The sequence below is a fragment of the Anser brachyrhynchus genome, assembly GCF_964034855.1.
Source record: "Anser brachyrhynchus genome assembly, chromosome: 19".
NCBI lineage: Eukaryota > Metazoa > Chordata > Aves > Anseriformes > Anatidae > Anser > Anser brachyrhynchus.
Window position 1 is genome coordinate 3,628,970 of NC_137712.1, and position 24,003 is coordinate 3,652,972.

Genomic DNA, 24,003 nt, shown 5'->3' on the forward strand with positions numbered 1-24,003 from the left:
CAGCTCGGTGCCGGCTCCCGGCACCATGACAGGGCCTCTCCGGAGCCCCCCCGGCCGGCCCCGGCTCCCCGAGCCCCCTCGTCCCGGCCTATCGCCGTCCCCCTCCCGGCCGCCGCTCCGAAAGGCCGGGCCCGCCCCCGCCTCCCGCTTATAAAGGGCAGGCGGCGGAGCGCGGCGGGGACGCCCCGTGAAGGACGCGACCGCCGCCTGCCGGGCCGGAGGGCGCAAGGCGGGGAGGCGGCCCCTAAAGGACACGGGGACATGGAGCCACAGTCGTCAGGGCTGCAAAAGGCCTCCAGGATCAGCCGGTCCAGCCGTCCCCCCACCGCCAGTACCACCACCAAACCATGTCCCCAAGCAGCACATCCAACCTCTCCTTAAACACGCCCGGGGACGGTGACTCTGCCACCTCCCTGGGCAACCCGTCCCAACGCCTGACCGCTCTTTCTGAGGAGAAATGTCTCCTCATTTCCAACCTGAACCTCCCCGGCACAAACTGCGGCCATTCCCTCCCGTCCTGTCACTAGTTACCTGTGAGAAGAGGCCTGCCCCAGCTCCAAACAGCTTCTCCCCTCTCAGGCAGTCGCAGAGAGCCGTACACCCCAAGAAGGAAGGCAGGAAGGCACACTAAGACTATATACTTAGTTTAGATTTCTCCACTCCTCACAAATGGTTACATATTTGTTAAGTTTGGCACTATAAAAAGGTAAAAGAATTCATAAAAAATTACCTGAGTGGCAGAAAAGCATGTTTAGGTAATTATACAAATTAACCCCCGCTTTGTCTCAAGCGCTGGTGAAAGAGCTACAAATTGTCACCTTCTTCTGGAAAGAGAGGAAAGAGGCATCCGAAAGGTCGGGTTCCCACTCATCAGCAGGGTCACAAAATAGATCAGCAGCTTTATTGCTGTCGTTACTCTCATGGGGACACCGGGACATGGGGACCCTTCCCCGGCATCTCTTCCCCTCCCTGTGCCTGCCCCCCACGCTGCGGGACTGCGCTAAGGCCCCCATAGAGGCATGGGGCATGTTAGAGGCTGGGCTTCCCTTTTCTTTGGGAAAAAGGGAAACCTTTTATTTCTTTTCATCAGCCCGTTGTGGTGGATGCTTGACCCCAAGGGGCCCGACACCCCCGTGATGCACAGGCTGGCCTTGCACAGCCCCCTGCCCTCTGAGGGCACCTGCAGCCCTTTGGCCCCCCATCCTGTGAGCATGAACGCTTGCCAGAGATTTCCCCACCGTCGCATGTAACGGGAAGAAAAAAAAAGGATCAAAGCCCTTTATTTGTCACATAAAGAGGTGCGCGATACGCGTGGTTTCATGCCAGACCATTAGCTCGGGAACAGGACGGCCTCAGGACAGAGGTGCCTCCTTGCAACAGGGCCAAACAAGGACAGAGCTGAGACTGGCCCTGCTCCATCTCCCCTCAGAATGCTCCAGCCAAATTTTTTCTGAGCTGGAGACGTCCCTCAGCACTGCTCTGCTTAAAGCTGGTGCTCTGGGTGCAGGACCAGAGCGATGCTGAGGGTGCAGCACCCACGGGAGCAGAGCAGGACCCCTGTCTCCAGCTGGGAGCTGAGCCACACTGCTGGGCACGGTCACGCCTGTCCCTCGGCCAGCACGAAGCGGCTCTAATTGCCTTCTGCTTTGCTCTGGAGCTCGTGGAAGACCTCCCTCTGCTTCCTGTAGTCCTTTGCACGAATGATGGTCATCTTGAAGAGCTTGCAGTAGAGCTCCATGGCGGTGGGGCTGTCATCGTTCCCAGGGATGGGGTAGGTGATGAGGCAGGGGTTACAGTTTGTGTCCACCACCCCCACCGTGGGGATGTTCATCTTGGCGGCATCCCGGATGGCCACGTGGGGCTCGAAGACGTTGTTGAGGCTGCTGAGGAAGATGAGGAGGTCGGGCAGGCGGACGCCGGACCCGAACTGGATGGGGGCGTTGGTGAGCAGGCCGCCCTGCCAGTAGCGCGTGTGCGCGTACTCCCCGCACTCCCGCGCCGTGCTCTCGATCAGGTGGCAGAACTGGCGGTTGCGGCTGACGAAGAGGATGATGCCCTTGCGGTAGGCGATGTGGGCGGTGAAGTTGAGGGCCAGCTGGAGATGATCCATCGTCTGGTCCAAGTCGATGATGTCCTGATCCAGGCGGCAGCCGAAGATGTAGGGCTCCATGAACCTGCGGGGGCAGAGGGCGGGCGACGCATGGGGATGTGGGGCTACATCGAGCAGAAATTTCTGGCTCCACACCCCAACTCCCAGCTGCTCTCTGCAGCTCCCTGGTGCGCAGCATCCATCCGTGTCTGTCCCACCTGGGTGCAGAGGGGCTGCGGGTCTGACACCTGCTCAGCTCGGGGTCCCTGTGCTTTTGTAGGGCAGTAAATGTGCCCAGATGGAAAACAGAGGCTGTGTGCGCTGCCCCAGCCCCTGCCTGGCTTGGTGCCACACACAAAGGCTTGGGTTGACTGTGGAAACGCTCCTGATGTGAACAAGTGCTGGATCACGAGACGGGTCACTCACCTATGCCGACATCCCTTTTTGTGCCCCAGGTGCACCCGGGCGTTGAAGAGATCTTTCAGGGAGAAGAGCTCCTTCACGTTGAAGAAGTCGGGCTGGCTGAGAGGCTCGGTGAGCAGCCTGTCATCCGCACCTGGGAGAAGGACAAAAGCCCCCAACCATCGCTCCCTCCCTCCCGGGCTGGCAGGGGCCGGAGGAAAGCCCCGGAGCAGGGCCGGGCCGGGCCGGGGCAAGGGGCCGGGGCTCGGCAGCACTCACCGGGACCGGGGGAACGGGCGGCTGGGGCCGGGGCTGGGGCTGGCACCGGGGCTGGGAAGCTGCTGTAGAGCCGGGGGGCTGCTGCGGGGAGAGAAGCAGGGCGGTCATACTGCCGGGCACGGCTCGGCATAGCTCGGCACGGCTCGGTTTAGCTCGGCACGGCTCGGTTTAGCTCGGCACGGCTCGGTTTAGCACGGCTCGGCTCGGTTTAGCTCGGCACGGCTGGGCACAGCCCGACCCCTCACCTGCCCGCAGGATCCGCGGCACCGCCATGATCCCAGCCCGCGGGAGGAAGAGGAAGAGGAGCGGAGCCTTCCGCTTCCCCCGCCCCACGACCCCCCCGTACCGCTGCCCCCCCCCCCTCCGGTCCTTCCCTGTCCCTCCCGGTCCCCCCCGACCCCCCCCCGGTCCCCATGTCCCGTCCGGACGCCCCTGGAGGTCCCGGCCCCGGCTCCCGGTACCGCGGGGGCCTGCAGCACCCCGCCGGCTCCCGGTGAGCGCAGCCCCTGCCCCAAACCCCCCGGCCCCAAAACCCGCGGCCCCAATCCCCCCGGTCCCGGCCCGGTTTGACGCGCCGTGTCCCCCCCGCAGGCAGCCGCACCCCCTGTACCGGACCAGCAGCCAGGCCTACGGGAGCAGAGCCCCCACGGTGCACGAGGTGCCGGTAGGTGCGGGCCCCAAGCGGTTCCCTGGGACCCCGGTTGGCTCCAACGGGTCCCGGCCTCCCCTTGGGCCTCCTGGGGGGGCTTTTGTCTCCCTCCCAAGGCAAGAGGGGCACAGACGCAAGAAATGGGGCCCTGCTATGGCTCGCAAAGCCCCCCCCCCAGTTCACAAAGCCCCCCAGTGTGGGTGGAAGGGAGAGCTGGTGCTGGCACGCTGAGCTGGAGCTTCCCAAGGGTCTGCGGCTAACGACACCGCGCTGCCAGTGCTGGGTTCATTTTCTTCCTCACGGGTCCATGCCCTCCGTAAGAGCAGCCACGCCGACGCAGAGCAAACCTCCCTCCTGCAGAAAGCAGCTGGGGTAGGAGGTTTTGGTGGCCGCATCTCAGAGATGGCATTCGGCAGCCACTGGCAGACCCAGCCCCTCCGAGCCATCTCAACCCCCTGTTGTCTGCAACATCCCTGACAATGAACTCCTTGAGGCGCACTGAGGTGAAGAACCCTTACAGTTTTGTCCAGACTTGTGCAAATTGCAGGTGCTGCTGATGTTGGCACTTATATCGTCTCCTTTCTCCTGTTTCTCCTTCCCACAGACCACCTTGCACGTCACCTCACATGCGTTTTCGAACACTCTGGCGCAGTGCGGCATGTACAGAAATAACGGGCTCAACACCTACCTGGAGAAGAGCCACGTCACCGGCCCAGACAACTTCATCACCCCCTATGACACCCTCAACTTCCATCCCAGCTACAACGCCAGCAGGCCGTCGTACTGTTAGAGCTGTGGCAGCAGCAGCTACAATACCAAGCCACTTCAGTTTAGTGCTGGCTGCATAGGTAAAAAAATAAACATCCCCTACAAAAAATAAGCAGGCAAAGAACAGCACTGACCTTACCCTAAATCTGTTGTCACAGCAGAAACGTAGGCTGTGCGCAGGGAATTAAGTGGGTAAGCAACCCGGTATGACAACCACAGTGTTGAGAGAGTCCTAAACTTAATCTACTGTTTCAGAGCTGTTGTCTTAATAAAGAAACACGTGCAGGAAAATAATGTTGTTCTGAACGCCCGTGAGTATACAGGAATGCTGTGGCTGCTACCTGGTGTCCCAGGCCATGCTGCTCCGCCACGCAGCTATTATTTTTAGATGGGCTTTGTTGCTCACCCAATATTGATTCTCTGCTAAGATAAGCAGGGAAGGGACAATTACTTCTCTCTGATCACTGGCTTCCATGGCATTAGCATTGTGTCTGCTGCGAGGAACATACAGCACTTAAGCAATGCTGAAAATTGTAGTTGTTGTCCCCAAGGGCAGTAAAACACTATAAACTGTCAAAAAAAATCATATGGCACAATAAGCAGCAACAGATTAACACACATGTTCACACTATTAAACACATAAGATAGAATTTAATGAGATTTTTTTCTCCAGAACATAGGAATAAAAGCTTAGTGACGTAAGGCTTGCTATTACAACATGACAAAGTAGCTACAAAATTAACAGGTTAAAGGTAGCAGTACATTTCTAGAAATGATCCCCCCACCTCCAAACTCTTGTATGTATTTTTTTAAATAGGACTCCTAACTAGTTAAGGCCACAAATTTATCTGTGGGTGAAAAGAAAGTTAAATCCATGTTATCAAAACTGAATTCAGTAGTTCGGTAGGAAAAACACATGCAGCAACTTTGGTGCGAGATGGAAATCACTAACTTATGGAATGAATTTTACTAGAAATAATACCTTAGTTTATAAATACTGAATGTGATTAAATGACATTTAAATAGCTCATGAAACATTCTATTTAATTTATAGGCAGCATATACTTATAAATAGTAGAATGACATACATTACAAAAAATACATTCCCTTAACCTTTTCCCTCTAACTCTTTAAATTAATTCTTTAATAAACTCTTTAATCCTTTAAACTCTGGGCTCATATATCATATATCATTAATAAGATTTTTTAAAAACCATTTCTGTACTGTTTAATGAATAACCAAAATGCATGTTTTCCAGAGGTATGTATTAAGCCTTTGGATGTTCAATGGTTTCTCGCAGACAGCATGTTCATCTTTCTTATCTGTCAAAACTACAACGCCTTAAGAAATTATTGAGAAAAAGACAACTAATCCAGAGAAAAAAAAAAACACTTTCCTAAGTTTTCTTGCAACAACTGTAGTTACACAGACAGAGAAACTGCATCATTTATCCAGTACCTGCACTGAAAGGAACACCGTATCATATTTTACTTAAAAACTACTTTTGAAGAGAAACTAGCCTCTTTATGGATGAGAATCTCTGACCTTACCGGTTAAACATAGTGATAGTATATATAAAAAAGAAGCATAGTACTATTCCAGCTGATAGCCAAAAAAATAAAACCAGTATCATATGTGCTGGTACCACAGCAAAGATAGTCTTCATTTGTTATAAACATTTGTATCATTTTTGTATAGTCTTATAAACTGTTTAGGAAGCTTGACAAGATGATGAACATATTTGTAAGGTAAAGGTAAGGTAAACTATTTGTGTAGTTAAAGTGACTAAATAAAAATTAGAAGTCTAAGAACATGAAGTTCAAAACCTAACAGCACGTCACCAAGCCTGTACTCTTTTTTTTTTTTTTTAAACATTCAAAGATTCAAAGAATCCACCAGCAAGATTTCAGTCAAGGCTACCAAACAATCCCAGTCGTACACTGCAATTAATTTGGGTATCTCAAAGACAATAGCTGAAAAAACACCAACAGATTTGAACAAGTAAACATACTGAACATAGAAATGGGCCTGAGAAGTTAACATTTTTAACATTTAACACATGAAAATAAATAAGCAACCCTCTAGCACTCACTGCTATTCCTCTGTTAGACTCTAGACAATGCCTTGGGTTTCTTATAACTTCCCTTTCTTCTCCTGAAATGAAAAATGAAGGGCAGAATTAATACAAACAGTTGTGACAATTTTACACATATTTTTATCCACAGATTTTTCTGCAGGTGGAATAATTTACGGATGAAACTACCTCTTGAAATATAAATATAGTGGCTTTTGTCGCCTGTTTTCTACCTCTTTCCATAGCTGATCTGCAAACACCCACCTCTTTTCTTCCTTGCCTTAATTACTCCCCTTTTTGTTCCTGAACTGAAACCAGTTCTGCACACTGCGTACCTTGCATCACCCTCATATAATCTGTATCCCGAAACGTGGGGGATTAAAGCTACCCCATTCACTTCCTCCGAGGTCAGCTGAGAAGGGAGCACTATGCAGGCTTCAGCTGCAGCCAGCCCCGAGATGTGCCTCTGCACGTGGATTTGCTCAAGGCTGCACAAGTTTGCAGCTCCTCATCCCTTCTGCATGCTCTATTTCTCTGGATTCTGCTGTATCCTCGCTTAAGCACTTATGTTTGTTCACCTTACTTAGGTCAAAGGTGTACTTTCCCTGTTTTTACTTTCTCACATTTCCCTGCTTTTGTGGGCTTAAGATATACTGACCTGTTCAGGTGTTCAGAGGCCCAATACACTTATATTTTTTTTTTTAGCAATACCTGTACAAATTGAAAATACCATTCTAAAGATGACAGTGACGCATTTTACCACAGAGAATTTACCTGAAAGGCTCTTTCTACTTTTTATTTCGAAAACAAGGTTTCCAAATTTGCAGCTAGAATCACCTGAGGCTGCGCCGTCAAACCAGGGCAAACTGCAGTTCTCAGAGGTATGAAAAACTTCAGTCAACCAACACAGACACTAACAAAAGGAAATGGTGGCAGAGGTGGTCTGTTTCTGCCTTTTAAAAAAGCAGCTACACGTTCCTAAAATAGCAGCAAAGAACTGCTTATAAAAAATGAAGGTAGTCCTCGTGGTCCCCTGAGGATCCTTGAAGATTGCTTTTCCTGGAGCACAGAAAAATATAGTTGCTGTGATAAAAATAAAACAGTGTACTCGTTTTCAAAGTCCTGAACGAGCACAGGTTTATCTGAGAACTCCGGTATTGCATTCGGGGTGCTGTAAGTTACCAGTAGCCACAATAAGCAGTTTGGTAACTAAACAGCCAAATGAGATTCATGCTTTGAATGAAAAAATAATTATGCATTAAAAAAACAAAAACAGCAGTCATTTAAAAAGTAACTTCTTTACTTTCTTGATTAGAGCTGAGTTCGTGGCTCCATGTGCATGCTGCCGTAGATAGAGGACAAAATTAATTCCCTGGGAGGGCCGAAATCACGGGAGGAGGAGGTTCGTTCTGGGCACTCAACCAGTGCCTTGCAGCTGTCACTGGGGATGCCAAGAAAGGGTCGGGGGGCACACAGCCTCTGCCTGCTCTGCAGTTGGCTGCCTCTTATCATCGGTATCAGTAGGAAGGAAAAAAATACCCTCACCCATTTCAGTACCGCATCCATGGAGACTCAGCCCCGCGCGGTTTTTTCCCTCCCAGCCCGCAGAGGAGCTCAGTCTCGCTGCCTCCCGGGAGAACTCCTGGGCTGGGTGTTGCAACGTCCCCCGGGGGAGCATGAAAGCACGCTCATCCTCTCCCCACGCCGTCAGGGGCTCCTGGACTCGCTGCTATGGCAGAAAAGGATCTCGTTCAAATTCTGGAGGCTGCAGCTGTGCTATGAGGATGCCACACGGTCCCACGCGGAGTGCTTTCCACCTGAGGCACAGGTCTCACCTGCTGAGCAATGCCTCCGAGGGAGGGAGGAACCCCTCGTGCTGCTAACGGAGCGCGGCAAGCACAGAGGGACTCTACTTCTTGACCGTAAGTGCCAGGAAACAAAACTGCTTCGGGTTTTGCTAGGATTGCAAGCACCCTTCTCACCTCCAAGAATATGCACTTTTTTTTTTTACACCTATATATTTTGTACATTCTCCTTCTACCTTTTTTAAGAACGTTCCCTTAGAGAGTCGCATATTTTAGGATGTGGATTCTGCCTCAGTCCCGAGGAAAGCACAAGCTATTGTCACAGGGGATTACGGTCTCGGGTTGCTGGTGGCTGAGGACAGCAGGATGCAAGAAGCGAGAGCAGCAGATGAAGTGAGATCCTGTTCCCAGGCTCAGCTGACGCAAATGCCGTGACCGACTTTGCAGGAGACATCCTTCACTCAGAAGTGTTACTGGCAGAAGTTAATTGCGTCTTTAGACAGGAGGGAAAAGCTGTGACACAAAAACACCACTCGCTACTGATGATGAGAACAAACCATAGGAGCACTCTGGTTTCACGGTCCATGGTCAGAACCCCGTTTATTAAACATTATAAACTTATCAATGTACACCATTTCCTATATACAAATCAAGTTTATCAATTTTAAAAAAGTGCCGCTTGAAATTAGCTTTTATTTAAAGCACAAGGTAATCGGAATTGCATCTTAACTGGAAGTGAATCAGTTCACGAGTAGTACTGAGCACACAGACACATTGACAGGGGCACAAGACACCTTTTAAATCTTAAATGGTGATTTACTGAAAATTTTGAGGAGAAACATTCAGCTTATTTCATACAAACAGTACATAGTGCTTCCATCATCTCTATTAAGCACAGTTTAATCCTTTTAAAGCAAGGTACTCTGAAAACTTCTATTTTAAAATACCAGCCTATTTACCTATTCCAAACAAAAGGCCTAAATCCTGCAACCGACTCAAGGCAGACAAAAATACATGCCCGCGTAGACTTAGTGCAGGCACGTGAGCTAAGTAAAAAACACTTTCCCAAGGTATCCTACCACAAAAATGAAATGACCTAGCATACTGATCTCTTAAGCCAACCAACCAGCCCAAGGACTACAAAAAGGTGGCCAGACAGTAAGAAATGTCAAGTGACCACTACAGACGTGTTTAAAATGTAACTGCACAACAGTATAACCACACAAAGGATGTTCTTTATTTCTCTACAAGCCACGGTTACTTTTTCTACTCTACGCTACGCTGCACTTTGCCAATATTCTGCGAATGCAATCACATCTGGGGATACTAAGCGATACTGGATCCATTCTTTGACTGCTTTTGCTCCGTTTTGCGACGTTAAGGCCAGCCTCCAGGAAGACTGCTGAAGTGATTAAGAAACCAAGTGACGCTAAATGGTAGCTTGGCTGAGAGAAGTTCTGCAGAAGACTGGATAAAGAGAATATTGAATCAATTCACAGGACAAGATGCAAGAACGGACTACTCAAAGGACTTCACTACACACAAACGAAAATGAAAGAACCAGCCAACAGCTTAAATCCACCTCTTTCGGATTTTTCAGTGACACCGGTGTGGGGACACTTTTATTGTGATATGAACGCACTACTTCAATGTCATTTAAAGTCAGTACAAATAAAAAGACAGTAGTGAAAAATTGCTTTATTCTGGGTGCTGGAAAGAGAGGCAGAGAGAGCTCTATCAGTATGAAAGAACAGTGCTGAAAATATCCTTGGCGTTTACGTTAGGAACTTCCTACAGCAAACCTAGCTTTGCTCTATTGCACAAAAATTGTAAATGAGAAAAGTTCACAGAAACGTAACATTTTAGAAACCACTTTTGAAAAAGGAAAGTAAGGGCACTCGATCGAAGAAAGTCATTCAGAAAAATCAAACCCCATCTCTGGGCAACTGCAGGGCATCAGAACTGGACTCGAGAGCAACGAGGAAATGGTTTCAGCCTTGCAGGCCCACGAGTACGTAAGTAGTGAAATCCACAGAAATCGTGTTGTCTAAGTAGACATGCTCCTTCACTTTCTTTCAACTTCAATTGTGCTTTGAATCACCTGCTAGCAGGAGGTTTTCAGCATTCGAAAGGGACTTTCAGCGGCTGCTGAGATCGCCTTTACACAGGCCGTGTGGACAGTCTGACCCACTTTGTTTACCTGGACCTGCGTTTGGACCTTCACGGATGGATCTCCGCACCCACAGCTGCGCCGCCGCCGCCGGAATTCTGCTCAGCGAGCTCACCCAACAGTCCTTGGGGTGGGAGAGCTGAGACCCGCGCGTAAAACCACTACAAAGGATTGTCCTAAGGCAACTCGAATGTAAACAAACGGCAGATAGTCTGCTTCCGACGCACAGCACTCGTATTAAACGCTGTGTTTTCCTAGGATCTCTCAACAGATTGCCAAGTATGTTCTGCGCGCAAACAGGTTTCCTTTTAATATATGATTAGAGGCCTCATAATTTAAAGCATGATCAGCCAGCATCATCTTATCTACAGTAACTACAGCATCCTGTAGTCATGTAAGCCCTAAAAATCATTATAAAAAATATTTCCTTAGAGCGCTTTAAATAATTTACAAAATTCTACAAAACCTAAGTATGTTTATCCGTGATATCCCTGTTAAATAGATGCCTTTTTCACATTAGTGTGTATATGATATACATATATCAGCCTCTCCCACCATCTCTCCTTTCATGTCTCAAGTTTTAATCAAGATAATTATAACGACAGTTATTTTCTAAAAATACTGTTATTGTGGGGGAAAAAAAAAAGTACTTACATATCTGAAACCTTTACTTTCAAGAGGGAATCTGGGCAGTCCCCTGCGGGTACGTCAGTAAATTTTGCACAGTTTTTGTCTAGAACTTCCTGCCCTTGGTCCAGTTCACAATCAGCTTCCCTATTCTGCAGGGCAGGCAGCTTTCCTTCCAAACTGGATCTGGATACCTGAATTTCTTCCTGCCTGTCACTGTCCTGGTGGAGAACTTCTTCCTTCTTAATGCACGCGTGCACACTGTTACCCACGCATGCTCCTCCACTAGTTTTATCCGCTGTTACTGTTGTTACAGTTAGTTCCTGCAGCGGGCAACCTGAACTTGGGTCTGACACGCTGTCCTGCTGGTTATTCTCTCCATTACTGCACCCACGTATACTCTCCTGACACGTCTCTCCACTAACTTTATCAGCTTTTACTGCTGCCACACCGTGTTGTGGGAGAGGGGGACCTAACTTCAAACCTGCCCAGCTGTCTTTGTGGATATCTCCTTCCTTCATACGTATCTCTGTGTTCTCAGCTTTGGATGTTCCTCTGCAAGCCTTATCTGCTGTTACTGCTGCCACGCTCTGTTCCTGCGAGGGGAGACTCAAATGTGAATCTGAGTGGTCTCCTGCAGTGGCAGCCTTTTGGCAACCCTCAGCTTCCCCTGTGATACACAAAGGAGCAGCCTCCAGTCTTTCACAGCTTTCTGCTACATGGGGACCTGACGCTTCCACAGCGAGCTTCTGAGAAGAACTGGATTCTTTTATTGCTGCCTTATTCTCCCCGCTAAATTCACCTTTTGGCTGGGAGGCTTCTCTTCCCTGCTTAAGTACGTCCGTATCCTGGGAATCTACCTCCGTTCCTAATGCACTGCTCTGGCTGAGCGCCTGCTCTGCTTTTTGCTTTTTCATCAAAAGCATGGATTTCTTCCTTTCCCGAGCGTACTTGAGACCCGCGATAAATTTACTTGAAATTTTTAAGTGAAAGGTGTTCTTCCTTTTAGATCGAGATTTCGCATTAGCTACTTTTCGTACTTTGCAACCTTCATTTTTGCTGTTTTTAGCTGGAAGTGTTTTCCGCACAGGCTCTGTTTTAGGGATGTCCTTTTTACCTGTTGCGTTTCCAGGTAACTCACCAGCAGCACCACCTTTAACCCCCCCCATTCCTTGTTTAGCTTTTGACTGACCAGTAGTATGAAAATAAATGTTCTCCGCCGAGGGAGCAGCTTTCTCACTGTCAAGTAACATTGCACTTTTCCCTTCCGTTCTCTGAGAGTTCTTCAACTCGTTGGCTTGCTGGGACACCTTAGTCTTTTTGCTCTGACCCAGCAAGAGGCCAACCTCATTTTCAACTGGCTGTTGCTTTGCTTTTCCTTTATTAGCAGTTTGTTTGGTCACCCTCAATAGGTCTAGAGTTGCATCATCTTTCTGCATCTCTGAATTGCTTGCAGAATCTTTAGCTTTTTCTGCCAAAAATTTCCTTATTTCTTGTTCAATGCTGTCGTCGCTATCCACTGAACTGCTATCATCAGCGTCAGATGCAGCTGTGAAAGTACATTTTTTATTCTTAGCTACCCGCAGGTTATTCTGGTTTGAAATTGGTTCGGGTTTATATCCTTTTTTAAGCTGTAAATCAAACTCTAAGTTCTTAACGGCTTCTGGCCTTTCATTTGAAAGTTTGACATTTATGTTGTCTGGAGGATTTCTGATTGCATTCTCTTTCACAGCTTTTCTAGATTTTGACAGGCAACTTTTCAGTAGCACAGGATTTTTACATTTCCACTCATTTTGTTGGAGGCTACTAAATTCATCCAGCAGCTGAGCGTCTGTCTCGGTAAACCTAACTCTCTTCTTGCACTGAGATTTCTGCTCCTTAGACTTCTTCTTTAATTTTCTTTTAGACCGTAAAAGGTCCTTGATGGCACTATCAAGGTCCTCATCACTATCCAGAGAACTGCTCTCATCAGCTGAACCGTCTCTCTCTTGAGTTTGGATGGTATTTTTCATAAGCTTTCTCGCACCACTCTGAACCTGCAAAAAAGGATTTACAGAATCCAAGGCCACGTATTTGTCAGCAGATCCGCACAGCTCAGAAGAGATCAGCTGCTGCTGGGTAGTCTCCTTGCTGTCGAGCCTCCGAGCATCACAGAGTTCTTCAGGGCTGCTCGGGGCACACCCCCCGTGGAGCAGAGGAGATTTTGAATAGGTATCCGGCTGGAAAAATCCCGTCCCCAGCTGTTCAGGTGCTTTTGATGCATCTTGTTTCACTATTCTGCCTTCCCTTTTAAGTCTCCTTTTACGACTCAGTGATAGCTTCAGTGTTTTGGGAAGAGAAGGCTCAAGAGTACCAGTGAGGCTGTTTTGATCAGATGGCAAAGGCATCTGGATCGAGTGTGACAGGCTGGGAGGCTTTGTTACGAGGCTTTCCGACTGAGCTTTCAGAGCCAAAAAAGCCCTGATTTCTTGCTCTATGCTATCATCGCTGTCCACGAGGCTGTTGTCACTTTCACAATGGGAGGATGAGAGAAGCTGGGGAGAAAAGAAGGAGTCCGTAGCGAGGGATCTGTTGTCACTTCCCATTTGGGATGGCATGATTGTTTTGGAAATATCAAGGATAGCTTCTGCACACATGAGTTCTGCAGATGTGTCTGCCCTGCAAGAGGCCTGCAGCGTGAGCTCGCAAGCAGCAATCTTGTTTTCCGGAGGTACAAAGTGTCTGGCTTTTTTCAGTGGTTTAAACAGCTTGTTAAATTCATTGCTGGTGCTTTCTAGTTCTGTCGACTTCGAATTAATCTCTTTCCTTTTGTTGCTGATAGGGTTTTTATGGAGTTCTGGTGAGGCACTTTTTGTTGAGCTAATTGTCAGGCTTGCAGAAATGTCGGCTATCCCCTTTGCGTCAAATTGTTCCCTTTGCAAAAGGACAGAGCCTGTTGGGTGACCTGCCTCCTTCCTGATCTTCTCTAGCTGGTAAAGCTGAATGGCTTCTTCAATACCATCATCGCTACTCGAGTCAGAGGCGTGCACGCTCTCGTTCAGAAGCGCTCCCCTAGTTTCCCAGTAATTAGCTCCGCTTTCTTTATTTTGCTGCATTAGCCAGGGCTGGCTGGCAGTGGCCATTTCTAGATACGCTCGGTTCACTTGGTTGAAATCACCGGGCTCTTCCTGGATTTTAGCCTTCAGACACTTGGACTGCGTGCTGGTCTTCCGTAGCTTGGGATGGTGTCTCAAGAGGAGCGCGTTACAATCTTGCTTCATAGCACCACAACTTGTTTTGTTTGTTGGTTGTTTGTTGCTTTTTAGGACAGACCTCACCTGGGAATCTTTTTTATCCTCCCCGATTACACACTTGCTGATTTCTTGCTGCTTTTTCTCATTCAAGAACTGCACTATTTCAGCTTGTATGCTTTGTTCAAAGGAATCATCACTGCTGATGCTTTGAGGGGAAGCAGGCTGTAGCCTTTTACCAAGCCCCAGCTGGTCAGAAAGGTACTCTTCAGAGAGCATCTCTGCTTTAAATTTCACAGGTAGCAGGTCACTAGACATTTTGTTCTGGGAGAATTGTCTCTTAAACCTTTTGTCTCTGCTTATATTTTCAGAGCACTCCGCATTCCTCTGTAACGACTGGTCACTTTTGCTTTTTGCTTTCAAGTACTCTTGAATGGCTTCTTCTATACCTCGGTCAACAGAGTCGTCACTATCAGAATCAAGCAAGAGAGTCTCAAATCCCACATTCACTTCCACTTCAGCGTCGTCTGAACCAGCAGGACAACCACGCTCGGTATATTTAGGATGCTTCCGCAGCAACGTGGTGCTGGATGCGACCCTATTACCGGTGCCCTTTTCTCCCTTTTGTTTCTTCTGCATAATACAATCATACTCATTGTTCATACCCAGGGGAGACTCTTGACTTTGCAGGCTGTTTATGATCATCTGAACTTTTGCGCTTACAGAGGTTCTAGTGACGTTCCCTTCGGATTCAGAGAAGCAAACAGGGTATCTACAATTCCTTGCCGGCCCAAAGGACTCCCATTGTGTTTGAAGAGCTACCAAGGGAGAAGCATTCATAAGGAACATTCTAGCAGGCAACAGCAAAGTCCACGAAGGAGGCGTTTTTCAGACTGGTCTCTCTTCCATCCTACGATAAAAAAGAAGAAAATATTTTATTACTTGGAACTTTTCAGGAGTTAGATACGTAATAATACTCGGTAGTAGAAACTCTAAACCCAGGACAGCTTTTATTAGTTCTGGCTGGGTATTAAACACATACAGCAGAGGAACTTGGGCAGCTCGAGGAGAAAGAAAGGGAACCTACTTCTTCCTGAAACATGCTATACCGCAATAACCCCGAGAGAGAAATCATTCTGATCTCACTGCAGGATAAAACCTTTTGGTAAACACAAATCTTCAGGAATTTGAGAGAGCAGTATTATATTATAAACCCCAAACAGCGCAAGGCCTGTTTTGTGGGACAGTGAAAAAAATCGTCGACGGAACGACTGACACCCCAAACAGAACTTCCATGCGGTCCCTCAGGGGCAGAAGGTTTCACCTGCAGCATCGTTTGGTGGGATGAAAACAATACATGGCTGGCACAAGACATACAGCAGTCCCCATTAAAATAAAATACCGCAGTAGGGCTCTTCTACAAGCCCGATACACCGTCTCCCCTGCAAACTCAGCAAGTTCCAGTGGCAACGTGGCACCGCACTCTACCAGCCTAGAGACGTGCTTTTACCTCCGAATTCTCTCCAGCTTTACTCTTGTCCATTATTCTCCAGCTTTGGTTTCAAATCAATCAGTTGCAATAAATATTTTAGAGAATTTATTAGATTAAATAATATTTAATAATATTTTAAACTATCATTCTTAATATTTAAACTAATATTTTAAAGAATGACTATGGTTATAACTCCTTAAAACTTATAAATGTATTTGCTACTGAGAAAAAGATAACAGACAAGCAGGGATGACAACGCTTTATCACTTTAAAAAAGAGCACAGCGCTCCAACACCGATTGTAGTACAACGTGACAAATGCTTGTGTCAAAAGTATTCTGGGACCTGCGCTCAGGGATCAGTTTTATTGCCATCTTGTTGGGAGACTACCATATTCTTGAAATCTTATTGACCGAGGCAGAGTCACCCTGAACGTGCCTTACACAATGTCCACAGGGTGGTTAGCTCTGAAAACACAGCTGATAATGTTTTGCCTTTCCACTCGCTGATTTTCTGCCGAAGAACATCTTAGCATCTTAACGCATTTTAACCCAAACCTTTGGCTCTGCACATCCGTTGCTGGTTTTCTATTCCTCAGTATTAATTAGTTTCAAAACATCAGTCTTGCAGAATTAAAAATTTAAGTGTAGTGATTAAGAACATCCTTGCTTGATGGCTGGTACTTGGAGCAACATGACACGCTGTTTGAATTCCACCTTTTCAGTCAACTGAAGATAGTTTAGATTTACTTCTGCTCTACACTCGCCAATGAAATCCAAGCCCTCCCAGCCTTTCACATACAAAGCCACGAGCTACCCTGGGAAGCGTCTCACAGAAGCAGCTGAGAAGCCTGCTGTGATGCAGGTCACAACTGAAACTTTTAGAAAAACGTGAATGAACACAAATTTTCTAAAACAGTCTCCAACACATCCACCGGGGCAACGATAAATTAAAGACGGTTTTCCTTCTAATAAGCAGCAAAGATTCAGACAGACAGAAATTAGAATACCTAATTATCCTGAAGAAATGCAATTAACATACTTCAGATTCCAGCTTCATAATTTTTTTTTTTTTTAAAAGCCTATTTCCTATTAACCTACTTCCACAGTTTCCAGAGAAGGGGCAAACGTCTTCATTATCCCACACTCGGACGGCTGTGGCACTACAAACATTACACAGCATCGAGATTAACTTTCACACCACCCCTTGGGGCCATGGCCAACACCCTAGTGGCAGCTGCTGAGAGTCAACTGTGCACTGGTAAATCAAAGGGACGCGCGTTAATAGCACCTGCATTTATTTACCACCTCTACTGCCGAAACATGACCGCCTTTGGAGAGAAAACACGATGGTTATTGTGGCTACAGGTAACGCACACCGTGATGCTTGGGGCTAGGAAGGGATGCTGAACCCCAGCCACGGCCGATGGGGACAACTTTGCTGCTCTCCAGCCATGGCTGATGGGGACAACCTTGCTGCTCCTTCCTCACCCAGGTGAAAACCCTCTCTCAGGCACAATTCATGGAATCGCAGCCTGGTTTGGGCTGGGACAGCCCTCGGAGCCCACCCAGTGCCACCCCCTGCCTTGGCATGACCCCACCAGCCCAGGCTGCCCAAAGCCCCCCCAGCCAAGGCGTCACATCCCTCATAATTTCTCCGTGTCCCCCAACTCCGTGCCTCAGTTTCCCCTCTGGGGGCAGGAGAAGGGGAAGGGCGGTGCAAGGGGCAGGCGAGGAGATGGCGGCAGGCCTGTCACCAGCCCAGCGCCCGCCGCCTCCTGGGGGGCTCTGCACCCACAGAGGGGACAACTGGGGGTCGTGGGGGGGGTCCTGCCCACCGTGAGGTGGCTTTGAGGGTCACCCACGGAGGGTGTGAGGGGATGTCCCAGAGGCTGTGCGTGAGGGGACACACAGGGACACCCACCGAGGGCGTGGGGGACATGATGGGGGACCCACCCACCGGGACACCCATGGGGGCTGCTGTGTGAGGGGACACCCAGCTGGGGGGCACCCACAGACGGCGTGAGGGGACATCCCGAAGGCTGTGCGTGAGGGGACACACAGGGACACCCACTGAGGGCGTGAGGGGACACGAGGGGACACCCACCCACCGCGACACCCACCGGGGGGGGCACCCAGGGGAGGGCGTGAGGAGCCACCCCCCACTCCGGCCACCCCCAGAAGAACACGAGGGGACATGAAGAAGCCGTGAAGAAGCCCCACACCGCGAGGGCACCCACCGGGGCTGGGGGGCCCCCCGTTAGCAGCCAGGGGACACCACCGGCCACCCCCCGGGGCCAGCGGGGCCGCCTGCGCGGGGCGCCCCCTCCCTCCCTCCCCGTGCCCGCGTCAGGCCGGGCCGAGCGGCGCCGCCATGGCTCCCCCTTCCCGCCTTCCGCCGCCCTCAGCCGGGCTCGGCCTCGGCTTCGGCCCCGCCGCCTCCTCCTCCTTCTCCGCCCGACCCCCGGCCCTCACCTGCTGCCGCCGCGGGGGTGACCGAGGCGGGGACGGGGGACGGGGCGGGGGGACAGGCAGCGGCGTCCCGGCGGCTTCCCCGGGCCGCTCGCGGCCGCTCCGTTGCGCCCCGTTGCCGAGCTCCGAGCGGCCGCTGCCCGCCGCGCTTGGTGCAGGGGCGGGCGGCGCTTCCTTCCCTGCCCCCGGGGAGAGGGAGGCATGCGCCGCAGGGCTCCGCCGGGGAGGCGGGGGCGGCCGGACCGGGCCCTCGGAGGCCGCCGGTGCTCGCTGAGGGGACGGCGGGGACCGGGGGGGGAGCGGGCCGGGCAGCACCGGGTCGGGTCGGCCCCGCCGCCGGGGCACAAAGGGAGGCACGGCCGGGCCGGCAGGAAGGAGGCTGGAGCCCTCGTCATGGGTCTGCTGCGGGGGGGAGGAGGAGGAGGAGAAGGAGGCGGCCGGTCCCGGTGGGGCCGGGGCCTGCTGAAGCACCGCGGTGGGGTCAGGGCGAGGTGTGGGCCTCGTGCCTCGTCCAGTGAGCTGAAAACACGCGTGGTGGGGCCCCCGGGGATGAAAACACGCGTGTGGGGTGTGTGTCCCCACGGGCTGCAAAGCGCTGCCCGCAGGACGAGGAGAACCCGCAGCGCTTCCTTCGGGGCGCGAAGGGAGCCGACAGAGGGAGGAAAGGCTGAAAACATCAGCAAAGCATGCCACTTGCTGTCCCAAACCTAAAGTTTGGGATGCGGTGCTCAAATCGGTTATAAGAGCCAAAGCCTGTTTTAATTTGTTTGTTTTCTTTCCAGAAACTTTCCGCTACAAGTACAGGTTACCCACTGGAAAACCCCTGTGCTTTCTGGGGTTACGGCCGTCCTGACCCACCCATGCCTGTTCCCTCCCTGCAGAGCCACGTCCCTGCCGATGGCATTACGGATCCCAAAGCACCAGAATCCTCCCTCATGGGACACCCATTTCAACCTGCTCCTTCACTAAAAACTGCAGGATCACTCATAGCTCTTGGTTTCTACATCTTCACAAGCACTCCCTTTCTTACTTTCTGTTAAATAATAAAATCGGCACCTTAACCCCAGGCGCTGCCTGTTTTCATTTTGCCAGTGCGTTTTATAGTCATGGTGCTTGAATACCTTTGATAGTACAGGTGAAACTGGCATTTTTTGGCTGGGTGTTGCTGAAATCACAGGGAAAATGCTCAGGTGATGAAATATCAAGCGAACAGCAGTGGGGAACAGCAGGTACAAAGGGTCCCAGGACGAAGTGGGGTGGCAGCTTGTGGCCGTGCAGACTAGACACTGTGCTCCCATCCCCCTGGGCTCCTCTGCAGTAAGAGGAATTATTCCCAATACACAAGGACGTGGCAGATGTCAGGGCCCGTTGCCTTTCATAGGTGTATCACACAATCATTTTCCGTGTCCCTCTCCATTCAAAGCTCCAGGCTCTTTGCATGAGCACAGTGGCTGACGCTGCCACTTCTGCTGCAGCTTTGACAGCACATCGCAGCCCCGCAACTCAGGAGAAGTTTAACTCGGAGTTAGGGGACAGTTTCCTGATGTGGTGTTACACATCAGCAAGAGTTTAGCACGGCTCCAAGGTGAATCCATTCTGTCCTTGCAGAAAGAGAAGGTGTTGCTGAAGCTGGTGTTGCTCCCAGATTGAGCCTGTCCTGTCCCTGGCACAGGTGCAGGATAGGTGCTGGGTGCTGCAGCTCTTTGCTGCAAGGCTTTTTTGATGTTTTTGTGCTCAATCTGCAGCAATACATCGCAAGATATGGGGCTGGCGTATGCCACGTGCTGTGGAAGGTTTTCTATCTGCTTTCACCCTGAAGGTGCTTCTTTTGGGGAGCATGCAGATTTTCAGCCTGAGGCAGAAGGAATTGAGCTCTTTCCTAGACTCCAATCTCACATTCTATTTTTTTTTTTCCCCCCCCAGGAGTCCCTTACCTACCAGACCTGATCCTGCTTTTATTCAGGACATGGGACAGGACCACGTTTCAAACGGTCATGCACAGTTATAGACTCAGCTTAATTTATCTCCTGCTCTTACAATAAATAAAACAGCTGGTTTTTTTTTCTTTTTTTTTTTTCCCCCTGGATATGCAATAAGCTTTTATATTCTGAAATGGCTCGCTTGAACGAAACTGCTGAAAACAGCACAGCCAGCATCTGTGTGCGGAAGAAAACAATGAACATGCTTTTCCTTAGCTGCAGAATTGCAGCCCGGAGGTGAGGAAACTTTGCTCTTTTCACCATGTTCCTCCTAATGCCACTCCAAAGGAAAGAAAGGGCTCTTGTATTCATGTATCCTCCCAGGCCAAGTCAATTTGCATGTGAATGCACTTTAAAAATAAAATTAAAGTCAAAGCTATGGCCAGAAGCCTGATAAATGTGCTTGTGCACATGCAGTTGCTCGGAGGGGAGGGAGGCTGGCTGCTGCTGGAGAGCACTGCTGTCACTGGCGGCGGTGGCATTTTATGGCCCTGCAGAACAAGTTGGCCTCCATGTGCGTCCTTTCACTTGAAATAAAAACGGAGCCTCTCCCCGAGGTCCCATTAGGGATGATTTGTCTTCCTGATCCATGATCTTTGTGGAAATGAGAGCAGTGGTCCCCATCCACACGTCCCTGGTGGATGGATGACAAAGTCACCAGCGCTAATTGGACCCCTTGTTAGGATGGCTGGGATGGCAGGGAAACGTTCATGTTTTCGAAATGAAACATCTTCCCTGACCTCAGGATCTGCTCATCCCATTTGCAGCTTATTGCAGGGGGTAGGAACAGGCTCTCATTATAGGTGGCTCCGGACACATTAGAGGCGAAAGCTGCTGTGGGTTATCAAGGCTGAAAACAGAGTTCAGGTGATGCCTTTTTTTTTTTTTTTTTCCTCCAGAACGAAAAAGGACAAGATTAAAAACAAAATAGTAAGAATGAAAGGACTCACCTCGCAGATGTTCCTGTTGTCGGGAAACCTGTGGCTTCAAGGCCAATTACAGTCCTCGCGTGGAGCCGTGTTCGAACACCAGGCATTGCTGAGCTGCTGTTCCGCTGGGATGTGAGTCACATCCGATGCCAGCCAAGGGCACAGCCACGTCTAGGATGTGGGGGAAATCGATAGCCTCAGGTTCTGCAAACCTTTTCCTCTGCTGGTGGCAGTTGTGAACTCACCAAGTGTGCCGTTGAGTTTCGGGGCGAAACCAATCTGTTAAAGTGAAATCCTGCCGGGACCTTTTAAGTTTTTGGTGGAAGCAAAGTGGGGGAAAGGATGTGGAGTGAGCATGGTCTGAACCTTGAGCTCAGCCAGTATTTAGGGTCCACATATGAGGCTCCACCGAGCTTCAGGAGGTCCAAAACTTTTGGCAAAAAAAAAGCAGTGCAAGCATTGGCTTTAAATAAATTGAGCGGGCGGCTTCTCTCTGGTTCAAAACAGGGCTCAGGTGGGGCTCGAGCACCTGCTTCCCTCTTGCATGAATTTGATTGTGCTGTGAGCACACCCCAGGGCAGTGGTGCTGGCCCCGCTCCTGCGTCCCCCCCTTGGTTCAGCCCCTTCAGTCTGACCGCAGGCGGCGCATCAGATGGAGTACAACTGCATCGTGTAGTAACATGGCAAATTGAAGAGTTTAGTTGTTATTTAATAAATGCCAAGGAGACTCATGAGGCCTTGAAGTTATAATAGAAAGATCTAATTTAGAAGAAAAAAAAAAAAAAAAAAGGAATAGAGATGCCTGTGAAAGCTGCCAGCCAGCGGCGCTGGATATTGAACATTTCTATTTACCCTCCGAGCGGAGTGAGCAGCCGTAGCTGCAGGGCTGATGCTGCCGGGGAAATGGCATCAGGGGCTGGTGGAGGGCTGGGGTCCAGCTCTCGGAGGAGCCAGCACAGCTCCCACAGCCACAGGAGGCTCCTCTCCGTCTTGCCTCAGCAGCCTCCTTTGTAGTAAATCAACCTTGCATGTCAGATTTGTATTTTATTTTTTTTTTTATAGAGACCCGCTGGGTCTGTGAAACACATCCGGTAGAAAGTATAGCACAGAGGCATGGTGACAGAACGTGTTTAGTGGTTTTGAGTCAAATCCGGCAAACTTCCCGTTCGTTACTGACCATTAAAATGCAGCTGAAGGCCTCCAGGGTGCACGACTGCCTGGTTTTGAAGATGACCCCTTTCCATAGTAACTCCTGGGTGTCTGGCATGAGGAGACGACCCGAGAAGTACAATGTGGTGCCAAGAAGTTTGACTGAAACCCTTACAAATAAACTCTCTATCATATGGTGGAGAGCTGTACAATTGTGAAGTGATGGCACCTCCCTTACATTCTGGAACTAGAATCTTGTAATGGTTTCGGCTCATTCCTACCTAGGTGTGAAATGAGACCTTTTTGCTGTTTACAAGCACGGAAATATGCCATATGGGCTCCCAAGTTTCCTTTACCCAAGCCTTTCTGTCGAGCTCGGTGGCCTGTCCTGGGAGGCAGTGCCAGCAGCATCCTGCCCTCGTCACAACTCCGCTTGTGCCCGTTTGGTGTCACGGTGCCACCGGCTGCCTCCAGCCCTCGCAGAGCGGAGATGTGAGCCTGAGAAGCCCCTGCGGCACCCACGGAGCAGGACCCACGCTGTGGGTGCTCAGCGGCAGGAACCCAGGGCTTTCTGCTGGTCGCAGCCACCCCTGGGACCGCAGGCTGCTCCTCCCGGGGCCGCAGGCTGAGCACACGCAGCTCTCGCCCCAGCAGTTTGCAGGGGGCTGTGTTTTAGCTCCTGTGTCATCGCAGCCCTCAGGTCAGCTCTGTGTGCTTGCAGCGGCACCCTCCTGCTTCTCCAGCACGTGCCTCGCTCCCTGGGGGCTGCCAAGGTAGAGCTGGAGCCACAACAGGTCCCTTTCCACCTCATCCAGCATCCTCTTGGGAACGAGCGGTTGGAGTTGAGTGCTGAAGGCTGGTGCCAAGCCATCGAGCAGCATGCGTGCACGGGGCCGGGACAGCTCGCACGTTTCCCGCATCTCAGGGCTCGGGAGCACTGAAGAACACGAGGGTTCATTCCGAGACAAAGTCCCTTTTTTTCTTTTTTAATGAACCTTTTGCAGTTTCCCACAGCAACACTTTGATTTTGGCCACGGGCTGGGATATGAGGGCATCAGGTGCCGCGAGCCGTGGTGAAAGGCGATGAAAAGGGGTCTGGGAGCTTCAGAACGGACTTTTTAAAGGGCAAGATCAAAGCTGTACAGCGGGATTGCTGCTTTCCCCAACACGCAAAGAAAAGCCATAATGAAACCGAGATGCTGCGGTCGCGATACGTTTCAAAAGGAAACAAACCCCTTTGACTTTGTGCTGCAATTGCTGCGAGCTTTGAGGGGACCAGGGGAGGAAAAGAAAACGCCCTGTGCTCTCCAGCTTCCCCCGTTACAGCTCTGCTGGCTTCTGGTGAGAAGTCCCAGCAGGGCCACAGACTTGTCCCTGCGCTGCTAAGCGTCACATTTGCGGAGCACCTTTCTGACCTGCCCAGGAGCATCCCTGCAGCCCCCTCAGGGCAGTGCTGGGGACCCGCTGGGGGGGCTGGAGGCAGCCTGGGGTGCACCTGGATAATGCCCAGGCACCGCAGGCATCCCTTGGGATCACGGCACGGGCTCGATGTCACATCGGAGAGGCTGTGCCCTGCTGCGCCTCCCTCCTGAGCTGATCTGGGAGCAAAGCGCCTCCTCCTGAGCCATGGGGTGACTTCCTCCACCACGGGGCAGGGGCTTTTGAGGGCTCCCTTCTGGCACCTCCCAAAGCTCGCAGCCGCAAGCGCCGAGGCGCTGAGCCCCAGAGACGGGGCTGTCAGGAGGCAGCCGGCCTGCAGGGTGTGTGGGAGGTTGGAGGAGCTTGTGTCCTGCAGCACTAAAAGAAACAGGAGCTTCGTTCAGCTCCACCTGTGATGCGACTCCACCGACAGCCGTGCGGGAGCTCCGGATGCCCGGCAGAGCCGGCTGC

The 24,003-nt window shown here is 50.5% G+C and overlaps 3 protein-coding genes across 9 annotated transcripts; 1 reads left to right on the top strand and 2 right to left on the bottom strand.

Moving 5' to 3' along the window:
• Window positions 1–1,264: 1,264 nt before the first annotated feature.
• Window positions 1,265–3,087, bottom strand: MRPS2 (mitochondrial ribosomal protein S2). 2 transcript variants are annotated; one of them, XM_080561572.1, is made up of 4 exons: window positions 3,016–3,087; window positions 2,771–2,851; window positions 2,516–2,645; window positions 1,265–2,174 (listed from the first exon to the last, which is right to left on the bottom strand). In XM_080561572.1, the coding sequence occupies exons 1-4, from the start codon at window positions 3,041–3,043 to the stop codon at window positions 1,631–1,633; spliced, it is 783 nt and encodes a 260-aa protein (XP_080417698.1). In that variant the 5' UTR covers window positions 3,044–3,087; the 3' UTR covers window positions 1,265–1,630. The 2 variants fall into 2 exon arrangements, with proteins under 2 accessions (XP_080417698.1, XP_080417699.1); XM_080561573.1 differs by having other exon boundaries at window positions 2,771–2,848; window positions 3,016–3,063.
• PIERCE1 (piercer of microtubule wall 1) lies at window positions 3,055–4,478 on the top strand. Its single transcript, XM_080561574.1, has 3 exons — window positions 3,055–3,263; window positions 3,362–3,434; window positions 4,024–4,478. The coding sequence occupies exons 1-3, from the start codon at window positions 3,184–3,186 to the stop codon at window positions 4,207–4,209; spliced, it is 339 nt and encodes a 112-aa protein (XP_080417700.1). The 5' UTR covers window positions 3,055–3,183; the 3' UTR covers window positions 4,210–4,478.
• Window positions 4,479–5,547: 1,069 nt separating this feature from the next.
• PPP1R26 (protein phosphatase 1 regulatory subunit 26) lies at window positions 5,548–21,543 on the bottom strand. Of its 6 annotated transcripts, XM_080561560.1 has the most exons (5): window positions 21,210–21,543; window positions 20,986–21,135; window positions 18,060–20,885; window positions 10,892–15,004; window positions 8,641–9,534 (listed from the first exon to the last, which is right to left on the bottom strand). In XM_080561560.1, exons 4-5 carry the CDS (start codon window positions 14,941–14,943, stop codon window positions 9,339–9,341), a joined length of 4,248 nt encoding a protein of 1,415 aa, XP_080417686.1. In that variant the 5' UTR covers window positions 14,944–15,004; window positions 18,060–20,885; window positions 20,986–21,135; window positions 21,210–21,543; the 3' UTR covers window positions 8,641–9,338. The 6 variants fall into 6 exon arrangements, with proteins under 6 accessions (XP_080417690.1, XP_080417686.1, XP_080417685.1 ...); XM_080561564.1 differs by lacking the exon at window positions 8,641–9,534 and adding an exon at window positions 5,548–6,342 and having other exon boundaries at window positions 20,986–21,541; XM_080561559.1 differs by having other exon boundaries at window positions 20,986–21,543.
• Window positions 21,544–24,003: the final 2,460 nt, after the last annotated feature.

Coding starts and splice junctions, on each gene's coding strand:
- MRPS2 (XM_080561572.1), bottom strand. CDS start 3,043: ATGGCGGTGCCGCGGATCCTGCGGGCAG. Junction 2,852..3,015: donor GCCGCGGATCCTGCGGGCAG/GTGAGGGGTCGG, acceptor CTCTCCCCGCAG/CAGCCCCCCGGCTCTACAGC. Junction 2,175..2,515: donor AAAAAGGGATGTCGGCATAG/GTGAGTGACCCG, acceptor CTGCCCCCGCAG/GTTCATGGAGCCCTACATCT.
- PIERCE1 (XM_080561574.1), top strand. CDS start 3,184: ATGTCCCGTCCGGACGCCCCTGGAGGTCCCGGCCCCGGCTCCCGGTAC. Junction 3,264..3,361: donor CAGCACCCCGCCGGCTCCCG/GTGAGCGCAGCC, acceptor TCCCCCCCGCAG/GCAGCCGCACCCCCTGTACC. Junction 3,435..4,023: donor CCACGGTGCACGAGGTGCCG/GTAGGTGCGGGC, acceptor TCCTTCCCACAG/ACCACCTTGCACGTCACCTC.
- PPP1R26 (XM_080561560.1), bottom strand. CDS start 14,943: ATGTTCCTTATGAATGCTTCTCCCTTGGTAGCTCTTCAAACACAATGG. Junction 9,535..10,891: donor AAAGTAAAGGTTTCAGATAT/GTAAGTACTTTT, acceptor CTCTTTATCCAG/TCTTCTGCAGAACTTCTCTC.